The sequence below is a fragment of the Lithobates pipiens genome, unplaced genomic scaffold (genome assembly GCF_037356315.1).
Source record: "Lithobates pipiens isolate NorthernLeopardFrog02 unplaced genomic scaffold, aLitPip1_a1.2 Scaffold_19, whole genome shotgun sequence".
In the NCBI taxonomy this organism is placed as follows: domain Eukaryota; kingdom Metazoa; phylum Chordata; class Amphibia; order Anura; family Ranidae; genus Lithobates; species Lithobates pipiens.
Genome location: NW_027507764.1, coordinates 596,104,548 through 596,124,331, shown reverse-complemented (window position 1 = coordinate 596,124,331; position 19,784 = coordinate 596,104,548). Strand labels below are relative to the sequence as shown.

Below are 19,784 nucleotides of genomic sequence, written 5' to 3'. Positions count from 1 at the left end.
ATAATTTTTAGCCCAGCGAAGGTTCACCGCCCCCCCCCCCCCCCCCCCCATGGGGTGGCAGTGCTGTCAGCGTTTCATGTGACACAGGCGTCCTATAGATGGTGCATTACCAGCTGTGCCTCCTCCTCCTCCTCCCCCTCCTCCTCATGCATCTCTCCTGAGCTGTACACAGACCTGTCCCCCCCCCCCACCCTTCCATAACACAGGAGCCTGCAGCCCAGTGATGCTTCCCAGCTGGGATTTCCCCCGTCTGACAGCGGTGGGGGAGGCAGGAGGAGGAGGAGGAGGAGGAGGAGCGGCGGAGGAGCGATACAGGCTGCACACCATCCGTCGTCTGCTGGAGCATCACTTCTGCCTCCTCTCCTAATAAGGGGATGCCTTGCGGAGGAGACGGCCCAGGCTGCCAGCCAGCCACAACCTAGAGCACACGTCCCGGAGCGCCCCCCCCCCAAAACCCCCCCAAGGGTGTCACCGCCGACGGGCGCAGGTGACCAGAACGATAGCGCCGCATAGTTTACTAGAAGATCGCAAACCTCCCCTCCCCTCGCACGCCGGAACACCGATTCCCGCCTTCCACAACAAAGGATCATGGGATGGTAGCGCCCCCCCCCCCCACACCTACCCACCCACCCGCTCAAGGCCATTGGGATATCTGCAACCGCTATTTGGGAAACACGCTTGGCGACCCACCTGTTTGGATTAATCGAAGAGCGCCCCCCACCCAACCTACCCGCGGCTCCTAATTCCCCCTTACCGTGAAGTGCCCAGGTCAGGGTTGGCACCTAGAGGGTGCTGGGGGGTATGGTAATGGCACGTCCTTGAGGGACCGGGTCGAAGTTGCAGGCGGGGGGGCGTCGGTGAGTTTGGTACATACGGGAAGGGGGGTAAAGGGGTTGTGGGCATTGTCTGCCCGGCGCGGTAAAAGCATGGTGATGTTCCGCGGACGGCGAGCTGCTCAGCGTTCCCCTAGGCTGGCGCTGAATCTGCGTGACATAGACGGAGCCCAGAGGCCGCTGACGGTGGTCCTTCTTATCGGGGGAGGAGGCTCCGCGTTCCCGACAACTAGGCATTGTTAGCTAATAATAGGCTGACTCCTCGGCGTGCAGCAGATAATTGTGAGCTCCCGCGGGGGGTCCCTGTGGCGGTGTGTGTGCGTGCGCCTTTTGTCTGACACCTCTAGTTTTGTCTGGGCTTCATTCATATCACTCGTGCCTTGGGAGGAGGAGGAGGGGGGGGTGGGGGGGTGGGGTGGGGTCAGGTTGCAAGGCATAGAAGAGTTAACCGAGGGCGCACGTGTTTTTCCGTAGACTGAAGTACAATGATAGCGGACCCCCAGCTGATCTGACTACAGGTGCACGCGGCGGCGTGACAGGTGCATGTGCCGCGGCGGCGTTACATATCCCTGGCATCGGGTAGGACCATAGGAGACACCAATGACCCCCAACAAGTCCACAGGTGTCGGCTAGCTGGAGGCACGTCTGTGTTCTGGCCTCGTCCTCCAGTCCTCGCTTTGTTTCCCGATATCGTTGAAAGGTTGGACCTCCGTCCTCTCTGACACCTCGGTTGGACCTCCGTCCTCTCTGACACCTCGGTTGGACCTCCGTCCTCTCTGACACCTCGGTTGGACCTCCGTCCTCTCCGTCACCTCGGTTGGACCTCCGTCCTCTCTGACACCTTGGTTGGACCTCCGTCCTCTCCGTCACCTCGGTTGGACCTCCGTCCTCTCCGTCACCTCGGTTGGACCTCCGTCCTCTCTTACACCGCGGTTGGACCTCCGTCCTCTCCGTCACCTCGGTTGGACCTCCGTCCTCTCCTACACTGCGGTTGGACCTCCGTCACCTCGATTGGACCTCCGTCCTCTCTGACACCTCGGTCTGGACCTCCGTCCTCTCCGACACCTCGGTTGGACCTCCGTCCTCTCCGACACCTCGGTTGGACCTCCTTCCTCTCCGACACCTCGCTCCGGAACTCTTGGGCTCTCTATGTCTCCTGGCTCCTTCACCGCTGTCCACCCGGTGGATGTGACTCGCACTCCATCCCTATCGCCTTTGTGTGTGCAGTAGATGTGGCACCTACCACCCTCGGTGTGATCGCAAGAAGGACCGTGCCCAGAACGGACTCATGGGATAAGGATGCCGGTCCGTAGAGGTCACGTCGCCCCTCAGAACACCTTCCTGGACACCATCATACGGAAGTTTGAAGGACAGAGTAAGTGACCTGACATCAAAGTGTGTTGGTTGAATTTATGGTTCTTTGAGATGTCCAATGGGGGGGCTCTGATTCCCGATGCCTGGCTGACCCAGTGGGGGGGGGGACTCCTGTTGCCCATCTCATCCAGAGTGGCATCAGAGAAAGGGACCGCTTCTGGTACCCATTGTGGATTGTGGTGGTAGTGACTCTTGATGCCCAGAACACAGAAGTGGGGGGGGGGGGGTAACTGTTGATGCCTAGTTTGCCCATTGCACAGAAGATGGGGGGGGGAGGGTGACTCTTGATGCCTAGTTTACCCAGTGCACAGAAGATGGGGGGGGGGGGTGACTCTTGATGCCTAGTTTACCCAGTGCACAGAGGATGGGGGGGGGGTGACTCTTGATGCCTTGTTTGCCCATTGCACAGAAGATGGGGGGGGGGGGGTGACTCTTGATGCCTAGTTTACCCAGTGCACAGAAGATGGGGGGGGGGGTGACTCTTGTTGCCTAGTTTGCCCAGTGCATGGGGGGGGGGGGTAACTTCTGATGTTTTGGATCACATAATGTTGGAGGGAGAGGGGTGACTCATGATGCCCAATGCAAATGGGAGGGGGATGACCCATGATCGATGCCCGGCTTGTTTAGTGGGGGAGGGCAGTGGCTCTTGATACCCAGTTTCCCCCAGTGCAGTAGTAGAGGAGGAGGGCATGACTTTTGATGCCCAGTGCGGAAGAGAGGAGGGGGTGACTCATGATGCCAGGCTCACCCAGTGCAGAGCTCTTTTTTGTTTCACTTTAATCTGACTTTCTGTCGTCCTTCCTTGTTTCTTTACTGCGTCACTACCTGCTGCTGCCCTGCTTTGCATAGAAGGACAAGAGTCCCTATCGCTCCCATCCTTGTCTCACTTTGTGTCATAGACTCATTGTCCTACCCTGTGCCCCATGGCACCAGTGTCAGTGTCCCCTCTCCTACTCTGTGCCCCATGGCACCAGTGTCAGTGTCCCCTCTCCTACCCTGTGCCCCATGGCTCCAGTGTCAGTGTCCCCTCTCCTACTCTGTGCCCCATGGCACCAGTGTCAGTGTCCCCTCTCCTACCCTGTGCCCCATGGCTCCAGTGTCAGTGTCTCCTCTCCTACTCTGTGCCCCATGGCTCCAGTGTCAGTGTCCCCTCTCCTATCCTGTGCCCCATGGCTCCAGTGTCAGTGTCCCCTCTCCTATCCTGTGCCCCATGGCTCCAGTGTCAGTGTCCCCTCTCCTATCCTGTGCCCCATGGCTCCAGTGTCAGTGTCCCCTCTCCTATCCTGCGCCCCATGGCACCAGTGTCAGTGTCCCCTCTCCTACCCTTTGCCCATGGCTCCAGTGTCAGTGTCCCCTCTCCTATCCTGTGCCCCATGGCTCCAGTGTCAGTGTCCCCTCTCCTATCCTGTGCCCCATGGCACCAGTGTCAGTGTCCCCTCTCCTACCCTTTGCCCATGGCTCCAGTGTCAGTGTCCCCTCTCCTATCCTGTGCCCCATGGCACCAGTGTCAGTGTCCCCTCTCCTATCCTGTGCCCCATGGCTCCAGTGTCAGTGTCCCCTCTCCTATCCTGTGCCCCATGGCACCAGTGTCAGTGTCCCCTCTCCTATCCTGTGCCCCATGGCTCCAGTGTCAGTGTCCCCTCTCCTATCCTGTGCCCCATGGCACCAGTGTTAGTGTCCCCTCTCCTATCCTGTGCCCCATGGCACCAGTGTCAGTGTCCCCTTTCCTGCCCTTTGCCCATGGCTCCAGTGTCAGTGTCCCCTCTCCTATCCTGTGCCCCATGGCACCAGTGTCAGTGTCCCCTCTCCTACCCTGTGCCCATGGCTGTTCTCTCAACCAATGCTTTATATCTGCTTTCCCATCCCATCTCACATGGTTACTTTGTCCTTGTTCCTTCTCCCATGCCATGGTCCCCCCCCCCCCCCTCAGTGTCCCTTCTTCCTTGTACACACGGTCGGAGAATCCGTCGGAATGTGTCCTATCGGACCGTGTTGTCGGATAATACGACTGTGTGTGGTATGCATTGGACTGATTCCGTCGGAATTTCCGTCGGACCCAATTTTCCAACATGTTGGAAATATTTCCCGACCAACTGGGCTGATCGGCCCTAATCCGATCATGTGTAGAGAATTCCGATCGGACAAAGTGGCACGTATGCTCAGATCAAATTCCTACATCAAAGCTATTGGCTACTAGCCTGAATGTAGTCCCATCGTAACTAAATTACGTCATCACGTTCTGAATGATCGGATTTTTCGCCAACTTTGTCCGACCGTGTGTGTGCAACAGTTTCGGACAAGATCCGACGGGCAAAATCCGACGGATTTGGTTGTGGAAATCTCTGACCGTGTGTACAGGGGCTTAGTGTTTTTCTGTCGGTGTCGCCTCTCCCATCCCATGCACCATGTTTCCCCTATCAATGTCTCTCTTTTTCTGTAATTGTCTCCTCTCCCATACTTTGCCCCATGGTTCTTCTCTTCCTCCGGTTCCTCTGTCAGTGTCTCCTCTTCCTCTGGTTCCCCTGTCAGTGTCTCCTCTTCCTCTGGTTCCCCTGTCAGTGTCTCCTCTTCCTCCGTCAGTGTCTCCTCTTTCTCTGGTTCCTCTGTCAGTGTCTCCTCTTCCTCCGTCAGTGTCTCCTCTTCCTCAGGTTCCTCTGTCAGTGTCTCTTCTTCCTCCGGTTCCTCTGTCAGTGTCTCCTCTACCTTCGGTTCCTCTGTCAGTGTCTCCTCTTCCTCTGGTTCCCCTGTCAGTGTCTCTTCTTCCTCTGGTTCCCCTGTCAGTGTCTCTTCTTCCTCTGGTTCCTCTGTCAGTGTCTCCTCTTCCTTCGGTTCCTCTGTCAGTGTCTCCTCTTCCTCTGGTTCCTCTGTCAGTATCTCTTCTTCCTCTGGTTCCTCTGTCAGTGTCTCCTCTTCCTCTGGTTCCCCTGTCAGTGTCTCCTCTTCCTCTGGTTCCCCTGTCAGTGTCTCCTCTTCCTCCGTCAGTGTCTCCTCTTCCTAAGGTTCCTCTGTCAGTGTCTCTTCTTCCTCTGGTTCCTCTGTCAGTGTCTCCTCTTGCTCTGGTTCCTCTGTCAGTGTCTCCTCTTGCTCTGGTTCCTCTGTCAGTGTCTCCTCTTCCTCTGGTTCCCCTGTCAGTGTCTCCTGTTCCTCTGGTTCCCCTGTCAGTGTCTCCTCTTCCTCCGTCAGTGTCTCCTCTTCCTCAGGTTCCTCTGTCAGTGTCTCTTCTTCCTCTGGTTCCTCTGTCAGTGTCTCCTCTTCCTCCGTCAGTGTCTCCTCTTCCTCCGGTTCCTCTGTCAGTGTCTCCTCTTCCTCTGGTTCCCCTGTCAGTGTCTTCTCTTCCTCTGGTTCCCCTGTCAGTGTCTCCTCTTCCTCCGTCAGTGTCTCCTCTTTCTCTGGTTCCTCTGTCAGTGTCTCCTCTTTCTCCGTCAGTGTCTCCTCTTCCTCAGGTTCCTCTGTCAGTGTCTCTTCTTCCTCCGGTTCCTCTGTCAGTGTCTCCTCTACCTTCGGTTCCTCTGTCAGTGTCTCCTCTTCCTCTGGTTCCCCTGTCAGTGTCTCTTCTTCCTCTGGTTCCCCTGTCAGTGTCTCTTCTTCCTCTGGTTCCTCTGTCAGTGTCTCCTCTTCCTTTGGTTCCTCTGTCAGTGTCTCCTCTTCCTCTGGTTCCTCTGTCAGTATCTCTTCTTCCTCTGGTTCCTCTGTCAGTGTCTCCTCTTCCTCTGGTTCCCCTGTCAGTGTCTCCTCTTCCTCTGGTTCCCCTGTCAGTGTCTCCTCTTCCTCCGTCAGTGTCTCCTCTTCCTAAGGTTCCTCTGTCAGTGTCTCTTCTTCCTCTGGTTCCTCTGTCAGTGTCTCCTCTTCCTCTGGTTCCCCTGTCAGTGTCTCCTCTTCCTCTGGTTCCTCTGTCAGTGTCTCCTCTTCCTCTGGTTCCCCTGTCAGTGTCTCCTGTTCCTCTGGTTCCCCTGTCAGTGTCTCCTCTTCCTCCGTCAGTGTCTCCTCTTCCTCAGGTTCCTCTGTCAGTGTCTCTTCTTCCTCTGGTTCCTCTGTCAGTGTCTCCTCTTCCTCCGTCAGTGTCTCCTCTTCCTCAGGTTCCTCTGTCAGTGTCTCTTCTTCCTCTGGTTCCTCTGTAAGTGTCTCCTCTTCCTCCGGTTCCTCCGTCAGTGTCTCCTCTTCCTCTGGTTCCTCTGTCAGTGTCTCCTCTTCCTCTGGTTCCTCTGTCAGTGTCTCCTCTTCCTCCGGTTCCTCTGTCAGTGTCTCCTCTTCCTCAGGTTCCTCTGTCAGTGTCTCTTCTTTCTCTGGTTCCTCTGTAAGTGTCTCCTCTTCCTCCGGTTCCTCTGTCAGTGCCTCCTCTACCTCCAGTTCCTCTGTCGGTGTCTCCTCTTCCTCCGGTTCCTCTGTCAGTGTCTCCTCTTCCTCCGGTTCCTCTGTCAGTGTCCCCTCTTCCTCTGGTTCCCCTGTCAGTGTCCCCTCTTCCTGTGGTTCCTCTGTCAGTGCATCCTCTACCTCCGTTTCCTCTGTCAGTGCCTCCTCTACCTCCGTTTCCTCTGTCAGTGTCTCCCTTCCTCCGGTTCCTCTGTCATTGTCTCCTCTTCCTCCGGTTCCTTTGTCAGTGTCCCCTCTTCCTTCTGTTCCTCTGCCAGTGTCTTCTCTTCCTCTGGTTCCTCTGCCAGTGTCTTCTCTTCCTCCAGTTCCTCTGTCAGTGTCTCCTCTTCCTCCGGTTCCTCTGTCAGTGTTTCCTCTTCCTCCGGTTCCTCTGTCAGTGTCTCCTCTTCTTCTGGTTCCTCTGTCAGTGCCTCCTCTACCTCCGGTTCCTCTGTCAGTGTCTCCTCTTCCTCCAGTTCCTCTGTCAGTGTCTCCTCTTCCTCCGGTTCCTCTGTCAGTGCCTCCTCTACCTCTGTTTCCTCTGTCAGTGTCTCCTCTTCCTCCGGTTCCTCCGTCAGTGTCCCCTCTTCCTCCGGTTCCTCCGTCAGTGTCTCTTCTTCCTCTGGTTCCTCTGTCAGTGCCTCCTCTTCCTCTGGTTCCTCTGTCAGTGCCTCCTCTTCCTCTGGTACCTCTGTCAGTGTCTCCTCTTACTCCGGTTCCTCTATCAGTGTTTCCTCTTCCTCCGGTTCCTCTGTCAGTGTCTCCTCTTCTTCCGGTTCCTCTGTCAGTGCCTCCTCTACCTCCGGTTCCTCTGTCAGTGTCTCCTCTTCCTCTGGTTCCTCTGTCAGTGTCTCCTCTTACTCCGGTTCCTCTGTCAGTGTTTCCTCTTCCTGAGGTTCCTCTGTCAGTGTCTCCTCTTCCTCCGTCAGTGTCTCCTCTTCCTCAGGTTCCTCTGTCAGTGTCTCTTCTTCCTCTGGTTCCTCTGTCAGTGTCTCCTCTTCCTCCGTCAGTGTCTCCTCTTCCTCAGGTTCCTCTGTCAGTGTCTCTTCTTCCTCTGGTTCCTCTGTCAGTGTCTCCTCTTCCTCCGTCAGTGTCTCCTCTTCCTCAGGTTCCTCTGTCAGTGTCTCTTCTTCCTCTGGTTCCTCTGTAAGTGTCTCCTCTTCCTCCGGTTCCTCTGTCAGTGTCTCCTCTTCCTCTGGTTCCTCTGTCAGTGTCTCCTCTTCCTCTGGTTCCTCTGTCAGTGTCTCCTCTTCCTCCGGTTCCTCTGTCAGTGTCTCCTCTTCCTCAGGTTCCTCTGTCAGTGTCTCTTCTTCCTCTGGTTCCTCTGTAAGTGTCTCATCTTCCTCCGGTTCCTCCGTCAGTGTCTCCTCTTCCTCTGGTTCCTCTGTCAGTGCCTCCTCTACCTCCAGTTCCTCTGTCAGTGTCTCCTCTTCCTCCGGTTCCTCTGTCAGTGTCTCCTCTTCCTCCGGTTCCTCTGTCAGTGTCCCCTCTTCCTCTGGTTCCTCTGTCAGTGTCCCCTCTTCCTCTGGTTCCTCTGTCAGTGCATCCTCTACCTCCGTTTCCTCTGCCAGTGCCTCCTCTACCTCCGGTTCCTCTGTCAGTGTCTCCTCTTCCTCCGGTTCCTCTGTCATTGTCTCCTCTTCCTCCGGTTCCTCTGTCAGTGTCCCCTCTTCCTCCTGTTCCTCTGCCAGTGTCTTCTCTTCCTCTGGTTCCTCTGTCAGTGTCTCCTCTTCCTCCGTCAGTGTCTCCTCTTCCTCAGGTTCCTCTGTCAGTGTCTCTTCTTCCTCTGGTTCCTCTGTAAGTGTCTCCTCTTCCTCCGGTTCCTCCGTCAGTGTCTCCTCTTCCTCTGGTTCCTCTGTCAGTGCCTCCTCTACCTCCAGTTCCTCTGTCAGTGTCTCCTCTTCCTCCGGTTCCTCTGTCAGTGTCTCCTCTTCCTCCGGTTCCTCTGTCAGTGTCCCCTCTTCCTCTGGTTCCTCTGTCAGTGTCCCCTCTTCCTCTGGTTCCTCTGTCAGTGCATCCTCTACCTCCGTTTTTTCTGTCAGTGCCTCCTCTACCTCCGTTTCCTCTGTCAGTGTCTCCTCTTCCTCCGGTTCCTCTGTCATTGTCTCCTCTTCCTCCGGTTCCTCTGTCAGTGTCCCCTCTTCCTCCTGTTCCTCTGCCAGTGTCTTCTCTTCCTCTGGTTCCTCTGCCAGTGTCTTCTCTTCCTCCAGTTCCTCTGTCAGTGTTTCCTCTTCCTCCGGTTCCTCTGTCAGTGTTTCCTCTTCCTCCGGTTCCTCTGTCAGTGTCTCCTCTTCTTCTGGTTCCTCTGTCAGTGCCTCCTCTACCTCCAGTTCCTCTGTCAGTGCCTCCTCTTCCTCCAGGTTCCTCTGTCAGTGTTTCCTTTTCTTCTGGTTCCTCTGTCATGTCTCCTCTTCCTCCGGTTCCTCTGTCAGTGTCTCCTCTTCCTTCAGTTCCTCTGTCAGTGTCTCCTCTTCCTCCGGTTCCTCTGTCAGTGTCTCCTCTTCCTCCGGTTCCTCTGTCAGTGACTCCTCTTCCTCCGGTTCCTCTGTCAGTGTCTCCTCGTCCTCCGGTTCCTCTGTCAGTGTCTCCTCTTCCTCTGGTTCCCCTGTCAGTGTCTCCTCTTCCTCTGGTTCTCCTGTCAGTGTCTCCTCTTCCTCTGGTTCCCCTGTTAGTGACTCCTCTTCCTCTGGTTCCTCTGTCAGTGTCTCCTCTTCCTCCGCTTCCTCTGTCAGCATCTCCTCTTCCTCCGTTTCCTCTGTCAGTGTTTCCTCTTCCTCCGGTTCCTCTGTCAGTGTCTCCTCTTCCTCTGGTTCCTCTGTCAGTGTCTCCTCTTCCTCCGGTTCCTCTGTCAGTGTCTCCTCTTCCTCCGGTTCCTCTGTCAGTGTCTCCTCTTCCTCAGATTCCTCTGTCAGTGTTTCCTCTTCCTCCGGTTCCTCTGTCAGTGTCTCCTCTTCCTCCGGTTCCTCTGTCAGTGTCTCCTCTTCCTCCGGTTCCTCTGTCAGTGTCTCCTCTTCCTCCGGTTCCTCTGTCAGTGTCTCCTCTTCCTCCAGTTCCTCTGTCATGTCTCCTCTTCCTCCAGTTCCTCTGTCATGTCTCCTCTTCCTCCGGTTCCTCTGTCAGTGTCCCCTCTTCCTCTGGTTCCTCTGTCAGTGTCTCCTCTTCCTCCGGTTTCTCTGTCAGTGTCTCCTCTTCCTCCGGTTCCTCTGTCAGTGTCCCCTCTTCCTCTGGTTCCTCTGTCAGTGCCCCTCACCCCCCATCTCTGTGTAAATTGCAACCTTGTTAAGGACCAGCAGTCCCCCAGCTGCAAGGCACTACAAGGCCCAGCGTGCAGTGTGAGCCATGGTCTGAGATTGTAGATCCTGGTGGTAGGGTTCTGTTCTGACAAGGCTAGCTGTATCTGCGGGAGTATTGATCGGTGTAATTGATCTGTTCTTATATTGATCAGACATATACAGCTAATCACAAGGTTGTATTAATGGAGCTCTGGGTGTATTGTCAGTGGATGTTGGTGGAGAAGAATGGGGACTGTCAGTATCCTAGTGGGTGTCCGGCCGGTTTTCACCTGCGGCTCTCTCTGCCTCCTCACCGTTATCTCACACTGACTGGAAGTCATTAAGGATGGTTTGTGTTCCCGAGTGGGCGAACCTGTGCAAAGTTCTCTGGATGTTGCTATAGATACCGATATCTGCAGCAGCCACAATGCAAATTCCATGTCCTGCTCTGGTGATTGCGCTGCCTGCGGGGCCCGGAGAGCCGCCTGGGGCCACTGTGTCCAGAATCATTCAAATTTTGACTCATGCCAAGATCTCATTTTTTAGTCTGTGTCCTGAGTGTCGGGGTCTCCAAATCCCTGTCCTGAGTGTCCTGTTGTGTAGAGGTCTTTAAGTGTCGGGTTCTCCGAGTGTCTGTCCTGAGTTTCAGGATTTCCAAGTCCCTGTCCTGAGTGTCAGGTTCTCCGAGTCCCTGTCCTGAGTGTCAGGTTCTCAGAGTCTCTGTCCTGAGTGTCGGGTTCTCAGAGTCTCTGTCCTGAGTGTCAGGTTCTCTGAGTCTCTGTCCTGAGTGTCAGGTTCTCTGAGTCTCTGTCCTGAGTGTCAGGTTCTCCGAGTCTCTGTCCTGAGTGTCGGGTTCTCTGAGTCTCTGTCCTGAGTGTCAGGTTCTCAGAGTCTCTGTCCTGAGTGTCAGGTTCTCCAAGTCCCTGTCCTGAGTGTCAGGTTCTTCAAGTCTCTTTCCTGTGTCAGGTTTTCCGAGTCTCTGTCCTGAGTGTCAGGTTGTTCAAGTCTCTTTCCAGAGTGTCAGGTTCTCAGAGTCTCTGTCCTGAGTGTCAGGTTCTCAGAGTCTCTGTCCTGAGTGTCAGGTTCTTCAAGTCTCTTTCCAGAGTGTCAGGTTTTCCGAGTCTCTGTCCTGAGTGTCAGGTTCTCTGAGTCTCTGTCCTGAGTGTCAGGTTCTCTGAGTCTCTGTCCTGAGTGTCAGGTTCTCAGAGTCTCTGTCCTGAGTGTCAGGTTCTTCAAGTCTCTTTCCAGAGTGTCGGGTTCTCTGAGTCTCTGTCCTGAGTGTCAGGTTCTCAGAGTCTCTGTCCAGAGTGTCAGGTTTTCCGAGTCTCTGTCCTGAGTGTCAGGTTCTTTGAGTCTCTGTCCTGAGTGTCAGATTCTCAGAGTCTCTGTCCTGAGTGTCAGGTTCTCAGAGTCTCTGTCCTGAGTGTCAGGTTCTCAGAGTCTCTGTCCTGAGTGTCAGGTTCTCTGAGTCTCTGTCCTGAGTGTCAGGTTCTCTGAGTCTCTGTCCTGAGTGTCAGGTTCTCTGAGTCTCTGTCCTGAGTGTCAGGTTCTCTGAGTCTCTGTCCTAAGTGTCAGGTTCTTCAAGTCTCTTTCCAGAGTGTCAGGTTCTCTGAGTCTCTGTCCTGAGTGTCAGGTTCTCTGAGTCTCTGTCCTGAGTGTCAGGTTCTCTGAGTCTCTGTCCTGAGTGTCAGGTTCTCTGAGTCTCTGTCCTGAGTGTCAGGTTCTCTGAGTCTCTGTCCTGAGTGTCAGGTTCTCAGAGTCTCTGTCCTGAGTGTCAGGTTCTTCAAGTCTCTTTCCAGTGTCAGGTTCTCTGAGTCTCTGTCCTGAGTGTCAGGTTCTTCAAGTCTCTTTCCAGAGTGTCAGGTTCTCCAAGTCTCTGTCCTGAGTGTCAGGTTCTTCAAGTCTCTTTCCAGTGTCAGGTTCTCTGAGTCTCTGTCCTGAGTGTCAGGTTCTTCAAGTCTCTTTCCAGAGTGTCAGGTTTTCCGAGTCTCTGTCCTGAGTGTCAGGTTCTTCAAGTCTCTTTCCAGAGTGTCGTGTTCTCTGAGTCTCTGTCCTGAGTGTCAGGTTCTCTGAGTCTCTGTCCTGAGTGTCAGGTTCTCTGAGTCTCTGTCCTGAGTGTCAGGTTCTCTGAGTCTCTGTCCTGAGTGTCAGGTTCTCTGAGTCTCTGTCCTGAGTGTCAGGTTCTCTGAGTCTCTGTCCTGAGTGTCAGGTTCTCTGAGTCTCTGTCCTGAGTGTCAGGTTCTCTGAGTCTCTGTCCTGAGTGTCAGGTTCTTCAAGTCTCTTTCCAGAGTGTCAGGTTTTCCGAGTCTCTGTCCTGAGTGTCAGGTTCTCAGAGTCTCTGTCCTGAGTGTCAGGTTCTCAGAGTCTCTGTCCTGAGTGTCAGGTTCTCAGAGTCTCTGTCCTGAGTGTCAGGTTCTCAGAGTCTCTGTCCTGAGTGTCAGGTTCTCAGAGTCTCTGTCCTGAGTGTCAGGTTCTCTGAGTCTCTGTCCTGAGTGTCAGGTTCTTCAAGTCTCTTTCCAGAGTGTCAGGTTTTCCGAGTCTCTGTCCTGAGTGTCAGGTTCTCTGAGTCTCTGTCCTGAGTGTCAGGTTCTCTGAGTCTCTGTCCTGAGTGTCAGGTTCTTCAAGTCTCTTTCCAGAGTGTCAGGTTTTCCGAGTCTCTGTCCTGAGTGTCAGGTTCTTCAAGTCTTTTTCCAGAGTGTCGGGTTCTCTGAGTCTCTGTCCTGAGTGTCAGGTTCTCCAAGTCTCTGTCCTGAGTGTCAGGTTCTTAGAGTCTCTGTCCTGAGTGTCAGGTTCTCAGAGTCTCTGTCCTGAGTGTCAGGTTCTCAGAGTCTCTGTCCTGAGTGTCAGGTTCTCAGAGTCTCTGTCCTGAGTGTCAGGTTCTCAGAGTCTCTGTCCTGAGTGTCAGGTTCTCAGAGTCTCTGTCCTGAGTGTCAGGTTCTCAGAGTCTCTGTCCTGAGTGTCAGGTTCTCAGAGTCTCTGTCCTGAGTGTCAGGTTCTCAGAGTCTCTGTCCTGAGTGTCAGGTTCTCAGAGTCTCTGTCCTGAGTGTCAGGTTCTCAGAGTCTCTGTCCTGAGTGTCAGGTTCTCAGAGTCTCTGTCCTGAGTGTCAGGTTCTCAGAGTCTCTGTCCTGAGTGTCAGGTTCTCCGAGTCTCTGTCCTGAGTGTCGGGTTCTCTGAGTCTCTGTCCTGAGTGTCAGGTTCTCTGAGTCTCTGTCCTGAGTGTCAGGTTCTCTGAGTCTCTGTCCTGAGTGTCAGGTTCTCCGAGTCTCTGTCCTGAGTGTCAGGTTCTTCAAGTCTCTTTCCTGAGTGTCAGGTTCTCAGAGTCTCTGTCCTGAGTGTCGGGTTCTTCAAGTCTCTTTCCTGAGTGTTGGGGTCTCTGAGGACGATGATCCTCTGACTCGCTGTAGGGTAGATGATAAGATGCTAATTATACCAGAATGATCGCCCACCGGTCCCGCCGGTCTGTTCAGGAGGATATCGGAGGATGTCAACAATGTACAACGCCAACATTCCCGAATAGAGGGAGCGCACATAGCGAGCTCAGCACAGAGCACACAACACACACTGACACAGAGCAGACAACACACACAGTGCAGAGCACACAACAGGACAAGAGAAACAACCACTATCTCCAGTCGGAACAATGTTTATAAACAATGTTACTTTGTATCTCCTGTCTGATTAATGTTTATGTAGCACTGACCCCCCCAGGAGGGAGCTGCTGGTTTTATTGGGCTTACCGTTACCTCCTTGACCTCGTCTCCATCTAGGGTTTCCCGTGGTCGATGGCCCAAAGAAATGTAGAAACTGACACTGGATCTTCTTTTGGGTTATTTATTTGAAGTAGAAACAGAATCTCGTAGTTTTGGGTGGAGGGTCAGGAGGAAGTTCCGGTTCTTCAGACTGCAAAAATGGAAAGTCTTTATAGGAGAAATCCAGAGAATAACCATTTCACAGCTGGATTTTCATAACCCCCCCAGGAGAGACCTCCTCTCACTAGGCCTAGCAGCCGGTAGTCTCTGCCACAGACTTGAGCGTAACTGAGGGATATAGACAAATTTATAGAGCCCTCATACGGTACCGGTATCTCTCAGCCGGTCCGGCGATACCGTATGAGTGAAGATCCATGAAGTGTCCTTCAACCGAGCCTCCAGGCTGCTTCAGAGAAGGCTTGTGCACAGCCTTCTCCTGAGGAGTCCTCCCCTGGGGGCTCTCCAGTCGCTGGGCCTCTCCCTTCAGATGAGACGGCACCGGACCACCCTTGAATCCTCAGGCTCCGACATCCATTCAGGCCCGTCCCTGCAGTTGCTTCGCCTTGGGCTATCCAGCCCCCGAGACTTGGAAATGCATGGAACCGCACCCCAAGCCAGGAGGGCCATGGGGGCTGGTCAGGAGGACCAGAACCCAACAGACAGCAAACCCCCGTAGCATGTGATGTCAGTACCTTAAATACCACCTCCCAGAATGCACAGCAGGAGAACACTCCCACTGGGCTGGTATCCGAGAAGAACGTGGCACCCAATACACCCAGCTAAACTGCGTTCTCACACTTGCCGGCGGTGACAGCGACACCTGCGGCCAAGGAGAACCCAGTGCAATCCAGCTGGACTGGTACTGAAATCCTAATTTTGTAAAATTAGCCCCAAAACCCAACTGTGGTTTCAGGAATATTAACTTTCAAAAACATATAGTGGTGCATGCTCGTCAGGAGCCAGCGCTACATTTATAAACAATGTTACTTTGTATCTCTCTATCTCCTCGTTGATCAATGTTTATAAACAATGTTACTTTGTATCTCTCTATCTCCTCGTTGACCTATGTTTATAAACAATGTTACTTTGTATCTCTCTATCTCCTCGTCGATCAATATTTATAAACAATGTTACTTTGTATCTCTCTATCTCCTCGTTGATCAATGTTTATAAACAATGTTACTTTGTATCTCTCTATCTCCTCGTTGACCAATGTTTATAAACAATGTTACTTTGTATCTCTCTATCTCCTCTCTGTTAGCTGGTTGTCAGGCATTGCTGATAGGGGAAAGCAGCAGTTGTGTGGAAGGACAGGGTGTACCCCCCCCCACCCCCACCCCATACACTGATTACATTTGGTGGGGTGTGTGAAGTATGCCCAGTGCCCACAACTGTCTGTATTGTGTAGTCTTCTGTAGCACCTGCAGGTGGCGCTGTCTTCCTCTCACATCATTAGCGTTGTATCACGCTCCTCTGTGCTATAAGATACACATTATGTATAGAACTCAATAAGAGATTACAGCAGTGACTCCGCCCCTAACAATTTGGAGGTTTCAATCAGACACAAGGAGCCTGAAAGCGAGCTGCTTCTGCTGTGCCGTCTCTGTGCCCCGGGGTGCTCTGGGTATCCTTTGTCATATATAATATGTGCAAACATTTGGACCTCATCAAAGTGCTGTTCAAGCTATAAATGTGTAATAATAATGATTATAGAGTAATGTTGCAGTCTCCTCGCAGTTGCTCGGCTGTCTCATGCAGTCAGCGAGGAGGCCTGCGTCTGGCGTGACTCATGGAAGTGTTATATATGGCGGATCCTGACAAGGACCTGATTCCCGGCAGGCCTGGAGAATGGTGGAGATTTCATAAACACGTGTCACGGGCGCCGCGGCCCGCGTCATGGAGAGTGGATCCAGAGACAGGACCTCTTCACCGGAGGAACCTTCCAATCCGGATCTCTATATCCAGACTTTATATAGAAATATTGTGACCGGAATTCACCCCAATTTATAGATAAGAAACAGAAAAACCATAGGAGGGTATGAGAGGGGGCGGAGTCAGCGCAGAGAGGGTGAGAAGTGTGCGATAGAAGCTGTAAATCTGACCCAGAGAAAGAAGGTAATGGGGAGGACACACTGCGGAGGAGGGGAATACATTCTCAGTATCTGTTCTTATTCTGTATGTATGGACTCTGCACAGTACCACTTCTCTTGTCCTGTATGTCGGGTGTAATTCTCGGTATCTGTTCTTATTCTGTATGTATGGACTCTGCACAGTACTACTTCTCTTGTCCTGTATGTCGGGTGTAATTCTCGGTATCTGTCCTTATTCTGTATGTATGGACTCTGCACAGTACTACTTCTCTTGTCCTGTATGTCGGGTGTAATTCTCGGTATCTGTTCTTATTCTGTATGTATGGACTCTGCACAGTACTACTTCTCTTGTCCTGTATGTCGGGTGTAATTCTCGGTATCTGTCCTTATTCTGTATGTATGGACTCTGCACAGTACCACTTCTCTTGTCCTGTATGTCGGGTGTAATTCTCGGTATCTGTTCTTATTCTGTATGTATGGACTCTGCACAGTACCACTTCTCTTGTCCTGTATGTCGTGTGTAATTCTCGGTATCTGTTCTTATCCTGTATGTATGGACTCTGCACAGTACTACTTCTCTTGTCCTGTATGTCGGGTGTAATTCTCGGTATCTCTTCTTATTCTGTATGTATGGACTCTGCACAGTACCACTTCTCTTGTCCTGTATGTCGGGTGTAATTCTCGGTATCTGTTCTTATTCTGTATGTATGGACTCTGCACAGTACCACTTCTCTTGTCCTGTATGTCGGGTGTAATTCTCGGTATCTGTTCTTATTCTGTATGTATGGACTCTGCACAGTACTACTTCTCTTGTCCTGCATGTCGTGTGTAATTCTCGGTATCTGTTCTTATCCTGTATGTATGGACTCTGCACAGTACTACTTCTCTTGTCCTATATGTCGAGTGTAATTCTCGGTATCTCTTCTTATTCTGTATGTATGGACTCTGCACAGTACCACTTCTCTTGTCCTATATGTCGAGTGTAATTCTCGGTATCTTCTTATTCTGTATGTATGGACTCTGCACAGTACCACTTCTCTTGTCCTGTATGTCGGGTGTAATTCTCGGTATCTGTTCTTATTCTGTATGTATGGACTCTGCACAGTACCACTTCTCTTGTCCTGTATGTTGGGTGTAATTCTCGGTATCTCTTCTTATTCTGTATATATGGACTCTGCACAGTACTACTTCTCTTGTCCTGTATGTCGGGTGTAATTCTCGGTATCTCTTCTTATTCTGTATGTATGGACTCTGCACAGTACTACTTCTCTTGTCCTGTATGTCGGGTGTAATTCTCGGTATCTCTTCTTATTCTGTATGTATGGACTCTGCACAGTACCACTTCTCTTGTCCTGTATGTCGGGTGTAATTCTCGGTATCTGTTCTTATTCTGTATGTATGGACTCTGCACAGTACTACTTCTCTTGTCCTGTATGTCGGGTGTAATTCTCGGTATCTGTTCTTATTCTGTATGTATGGACTCTGCACAGTACCACTTCTCTTGTCCTGTATGTCGGGTGTAATTCTCGGTATCTCTTCTTATTCTGTATGTATGGACTCTGCACAGTACCACTTCTCTTGTCCTGTATGTCGGGTGTAATTCTCGGTATCTGTTCTTATTCTGTATGTATGGACTCTGCACAGTACCACTTCTCTTGTCCTGTATGTCGGGTGTAATTCTCGGTATCTGTTGCTCTAGTCTGGGATTTGTAGTCCCCTCTGTGCCGCGGTTTATGGTGGGGGAGGGGCAGGAAGTGCGGATTTCCTCCATTATCACCGTTAAGCTGATTGCAAAGATTTTAGGGAAACCACAATTGTTATAATGTAACAAAGTGATCACCTAATGGGCGCTAATTACCATCGCAGGCCCCTCCCCCTCAGCTGATTCCTCCAGAGACGCCTCGCAATCTGAGAATTAAAGTCCGACAGGAACTGATTTGTTACTTTGGAATGGGGTGGGGGAGGGGTGTCTGTCTTATGCATTAACGTTCGTTGAGTTCAAACATTGAAGTGAATGAGCTGCCAACACACCGGAACATTCTGGAAATCGGACGGGAAGATCTCTGCAGTGCAGCCATGTCTGTGGATATGACTCTCAGGTTGTCAGGTTGTCAGGTTGTCGATCGTCTTCCTCATGGAAGTAAATGGAGTGTAGTCCGCCATGTACCTGGATGGGGGTGGGGCAGGGAAGATTTAGTTCTTGAGAAGGACAGACAGGGAAGGATGATGGGAAACCCCAAGACCAATCACCTGTCTCCTAGATGGAGCTCACACCTGTCTCCTAGATGGAGCTCACACCTGTCTTCTAGATGGCGCTCACACCTGTCTCCTGGATGGAGCTCACACCTGTCTCCTAGATGGAGCTCACACCTGTCTCCTAGATGGAGCTCACACCTGTCTCCTAGATGGAGCTCACACCTGTCTCCTAGATGGAGCTCACACCTGTCTCCTAGATGGAGCTCACACCTGTCTTCTAGATGGAGCTCACACCTGTCTCCTAGATGGAGCTCACACCTGTCTCCTAGATGGAGCTCACACCTGTCTCCTGGATGGAGCTCACACCTGTCTCCTAGATGGAGCTCACACCTGTCTTCTAGATGGAGCTCACACCTGTCTCCTAGATGGAGCTCACACCTGTCTCCTAGATGGAGCTCACACCTGTCTTCTAGATGGAGCTCACACCTGTCTCCTAGTTGGAGCTCACATCTGTCTCCTGGATGGAGCTCACACCTGTCTCCTAGATGGAGCTCACACCTGTCTCCTAGATGGAGCTCACACCTGTCTCCTAGATGGAGCTCACACCTGTATCCTGGATGGAGCTCACACCTGTCTTCTAGATGGAGCTCACACCTGTCTTCTAGATGGAGCTCACACCTGTCTTCTAGATGGAGCTCACACCTGTCTCCTAGATGGAGCTCACACCTGTCTTCTAGATGGAGCTCACACCTGTCTTCTAGATGGAGCTCACACCTGTCTCCTAGTTGGAGCTCACATCTGTCTCCTGGATGGAGCTCACACCTGTCTCCTAGATGGAGCTCACACCTGTATCCTGGATGGAGCTCACACCTGTCTCCTAGATGGAACTCACACCTGTCTTCTAGATGGAGCTCACACCTGTCTTCTAAATTGAGCTCACACCTGTCTCCTAGTTGGAGCTCACATCTGTCTCCTGGATGGAGGTCACACCTGTCTCCTAGATGGAGCTCACACCTGTCTCCTAGATGGAGCTCACACCTGTCTCCTAGATGGAGCTCACACCTGTCTCCTAGATGGAGCTCACACCTGTCTCCTAGATGGAGCTCACACCTGTCTCCTGGTTGGAGCTCACACCTGTCTCCTAGATGGAGTCACACCTGTCTTCTAGATGGATCTCACACCTGTCTCCTGGTTGGAGCTCACACCTGTCTTCTAGATGGAGCTCACACCTGTCTTCTAGATGGAGCTCACACCTGTCTCCTAGATGGAGCTCACACCTGTCTCCTGGTTGGAGCTCACTCCTGTCACCTAGATGGAGCTCACACCTGTCTCCTAGATGGAGCTCACACCTGTCTTCTAGATGGAGCTCACACCTGTCTCCTGGATGGAGCTCACACCTGTCTCCTGGATGGAGCTCACACCTGTCTCCTAGATGGAGCTCACACCTGTCTCCTAGATGGAGCTCACACCTGTCTCCTAGATGGAGCTCACACCTGTATCCTGGATGGAGCTCACACCTGTCTCCTAGATGGAGCTCACACCTGTCTTCTAGATGGAGCTCACACCTGTCTCCTGGATGGAGCTCACACCTGTCTCCTGGATGGAGCTCACACCTGTCTCCTAGATGGAGCTCACACCTGTCTCCTAGATGGAGCTCACACCTGTCTCCTAGATGGAGCTCACACCTGTATCCTGGATGGAGCTCACACCTGTCTCCTAGATGGAGCTCACACCTGTCTTCTATATGGAGCTCACACCTGTCTTCTAGATGGAGCTCACACCTGTCTCCTGGATGGAGCTCACACCTGTCTTCTAGATGGAGCTCACACCTGTCTCCTAGTTGGAGTTCACATCTGTCTCCTGGATGGAGCTCACACCTGTCTCCTAGATGGAGCTCACACCTGTCTCCTGGATGGAGC

The 19,784-nt window shown here is 52.6% G+C and overlaps 1 protein-coding gene across 3 annotated transcripts in view; it reads left to right on the top strand.

Annotated features, from left to right (window-relative positions):
- The first annotated feature begins 164 nt into the window (after positions 1-164).
- The window catches only part of KCNH2 (potassium voltage-gated channel subfamily H member 2), a 289,789-nt gene continuing 270,169 nt past the window's right edge, over positions 165-19,784 (top strand). For 2 of the 3 annotated variants that reach the window (XM_077493655.1, XM_077493654.1), the window contains exon 1: positions 166-2,208. In XM_077493655.1, the coding sequence (XP_077349781.1) occupies positions 2,133-2,208 (76 nt within the window). In that variant the 5' untranslated portion in view covers positions 166-2,132. Of the gene's footprint in view, positions 2,209-19,784 lie in introns of all 3 variants that reach the window. The other variant, XM_077493653.1, reaches the window with a different exon arrangement.